We start from the raw sequence: 2,973 nt of genomic DNA on the forward strand, positions 1-2,973 counted from the left end.
ACTAAAAAATCTAGTATGCGTACGGTATATCTAGCCAGATTATGAGCTAAAACATTATTCCCTCTTTATATGAGAGTAACATAATTCATCAAAACTGTGTGACAATATTTTGCATCTTCAATCAGTAAACCCAGTGGGACCAGCAACCTTTCCTCCTCCACCAAACTTTTAATAACACTCAAAGAATCTCTTTCAAGATGGCTCGTTTGACTCCTACCTCTAGTGCAAACGAGAGAGCAAACCCAGCTGCCAGCACCTCAATCTCGTTATTGCACAGTTGTTGATGTATCAGCTTTGAGCAAGACGTGATTACTTGGCCTCTGTGGTCTCTAATCACAACCCCAACACCTGTTTCCTTTTCATGTGGAAAAACTACACCATCAAAATTAATTTTATAAAATTCTGATGGTGGCGGTCTCCATTGATTTCCAAGCGACGAACCTGTTGCACCTCTGTAGCTGGGATGATTTGCATGCTTTGGTAATCATCCAACCCAACCTTTGAAAGGTGGGCAAGCTGGTGAAGTGCGTCTGCTAGCTGGTTAAGGCAACCCGGTTCCGCTGATTCCATATTGTCCATGCTGTGACAGCAAAGAGCTCAAGATGGTTGTTATTTTTTATTTGCCACGATAAAAATTTTGAAGTCCACGTATTGCACTGAACCTCTGTTGCTCCATAGCCTCGTATTTACCACACTGATTCAAGTTCTATGCATGACCACAAGGCATGCAATAAAGTTTCGGCTGAAGCTTGGCATCTGACATAGAGAGGCCGGTATATTTTGCGGCAAATAGAGACTCTTGTGGGCATGGCCTCACGCCAAGCACGCCACATCAGAGTTTTAACCTTTGGTGGAACCTTCATAAACCAAATCTCCCTCCAAAACTAGTTGTCTTCATTTGTCACCTCCCTGATTCCACAACCAACTCCTCCTTCTCCTTCAAAAATCTACCTAGCTTACAACTATATCTTCCATCGCAAGAGTAAGGCCAAAATAAGATATCCTCAGATGCTTCCTGGCTTAATGGAATACTCTTTATTATTTCTGCTTCTTTATTGTGATTTTTTACTTGCAAATAATTATCTCTGTTCTTATTATTTTAATAAAAATTATTATCCATTAATTCTAAATAGAAAAAAATTCTTTATTTTATGGCCCAAATTGCAAAATTTAATTCACCCATGTCATGTTAATTTAAATAATACAGTTGCATCATATGATTTAATTAATTTAATGATATATACACTTGGAATTTGCCCCTAAATTCTGACATGACATATTGTAATCGGATTAATTAAATATTTTTTTTTGACTCCTACGATTGCAATTTATTTTTTTCAAAATTCAAATTCATGAGCCAAATTTAATTTTATTTACCGTGTTTAATCATTAATGTAATTTAATTAGGAGTTGTTTGCCTTTCCTTATAGGTTACGAAATTATTTCCTTTCCCTATGCTAATTATTGAATAACATTGGAACTCGGAAGCCTATTGCATATACTGTATATAGGAGTAAAGAAAAGTCACTTTATAAACTAGGTTTTGCTTGTTGGCAGACATCTGCGACTATTACTTCACTCCTTATACATCAAAACCCTGAATCGCCGCCGCAACCATCACAACTTAACTCAACTCAACTCAACAAAGCAAAGCTGCCGCGACCGAGATATAATTATTCATCTTTGAGAAGATGGTGTTTGAAAGGAAGCAGAAGAGAAGAAATCTAGATGGTGTTGATGCTTTGGATCGCATATCCCAATTACCAGAACATATTATACACCGCATCCTCTTCCTCATGCCCCATAAAGATGCTGCTCGTACCACTGTTTTGTCCAAGTCATGGAAACAAGTATGGAACTCACTGCCCAGGTATGATTTCACATTCTGTGATGGAACGTATTATGATAATAGCCCAGCTCACTTTGAGAAGAAAATCGAGAAATTTGTTAGGTCTGTTGATGATGATTTGTTTCCACTCCGTGAGCACAAGACAACAATCCAAATTGTCCAACAGTTTAGGTTGAGGATGACCCTTTGTCATCACAAATATGCCTCCTGTATTGATAACTGGATTGAATTGGCTACTAGAAATCTCATGGAATCACTATACCTTGAGTTGACTAGCATGAACAAAGTGGGAAGGTATGTTTTGCCTAAGACAACCTGTTTTGTTGAATCTTTAGCCGAATTAACGTTGAAGGGTTGTAATGTGTTGGGAAACTATTTTGGTGACGATATGATTAGGTCTATTTATTTGCGAAAGCTGACTCTAGAGAGAGTTGACGTTGATTATTTGACAATAACAAAGATCCTACGTTGCTGCCCTTTGCTTGAGGAATTCACTCAATCGAATTGTTGCGTGAAAGCGAAACGTGTTCACATAAATTATGCTCCCAAGCTTAAGAAGGCTAAATTATATGGAGTCAAAAAGATTAAGATTGAAGCTCCTAATCTTGAAGAACTATACTGTAGGGGTGATCCTGGACGATTGGACTCAGATTCGTTTGCTTGCAACAATGTAAAGAAACTGAAAATATCAATGTTCGAAACTTCTAAATTGTTTGAGGACCTTAATTTTAAGTTTCCCCTACTTGAGACCTTGGACTTGCAATTCTACGACCCCGAACTTAAAATTTCCAGTGATAGACTTAAGAGTTTAAGTTTGTTATCTCCTAATAAACAGTTGCCTATGCTTCAGGTTGATTGTGCAAATCTTCATTCCTTTTGTCGGAATCTTTTATAGCATTCGATCGCAGACCAAGCCCATTGGTATTGGAGCGAATTGTGAAATCCCTCACAATCCCTCCCTCACAATGCGGCTCCAACGACTCGAACCTATGACCTTGGCTCTGATACCACTTGTCCGACCGTGTGCCTTACCAATCCATCCAACCACCAATTGGTGAAGGATGAGGGGGCACAAATCTTTTATAGCATTCGATCGCAGACCAAGCCCATTGGTATTGGAGCGA

The 2,973-nt window shown here is 38.6% G+C and overlaps 1 protein-coding gene across 1 annotated transcript; it reads left to right on the forward strand.

The window, feature by feature from the left end:
- The first annotated feature begins 1,691 nt into the window (after positions 1–1,691).
- Positions 1,692–2,744, forward strand: LOC111988388 (F-box/LRR-repeat protein At3g26922). The gene has a single exon (XM_024020176.1). It carries the CDS (start codon positions 1,692–1,694, stop codon positions 2,742–2,744), a length of 1,053 nt encoding a protein of 350 aa, XP_023875944.1.
- The last annotated feature ends 229 nt before the right edge of the window (positions 2,745–2,973 follow it).

Source organism: Quercus suber, unplaced genomic scaffold (genome assembly GCF_002906115.3).
Source record: "Quercus suber isolate HL8 unplaced genomic scaffold, Cork oak 2.0 scaffold_189, whole genome shotgun sequence".
NCBI lineage: Eukaryota > Viridiplantae > Streptophyta > Magnoliopsida > Fagales > Fagaceae > Quercus > Quercus suber.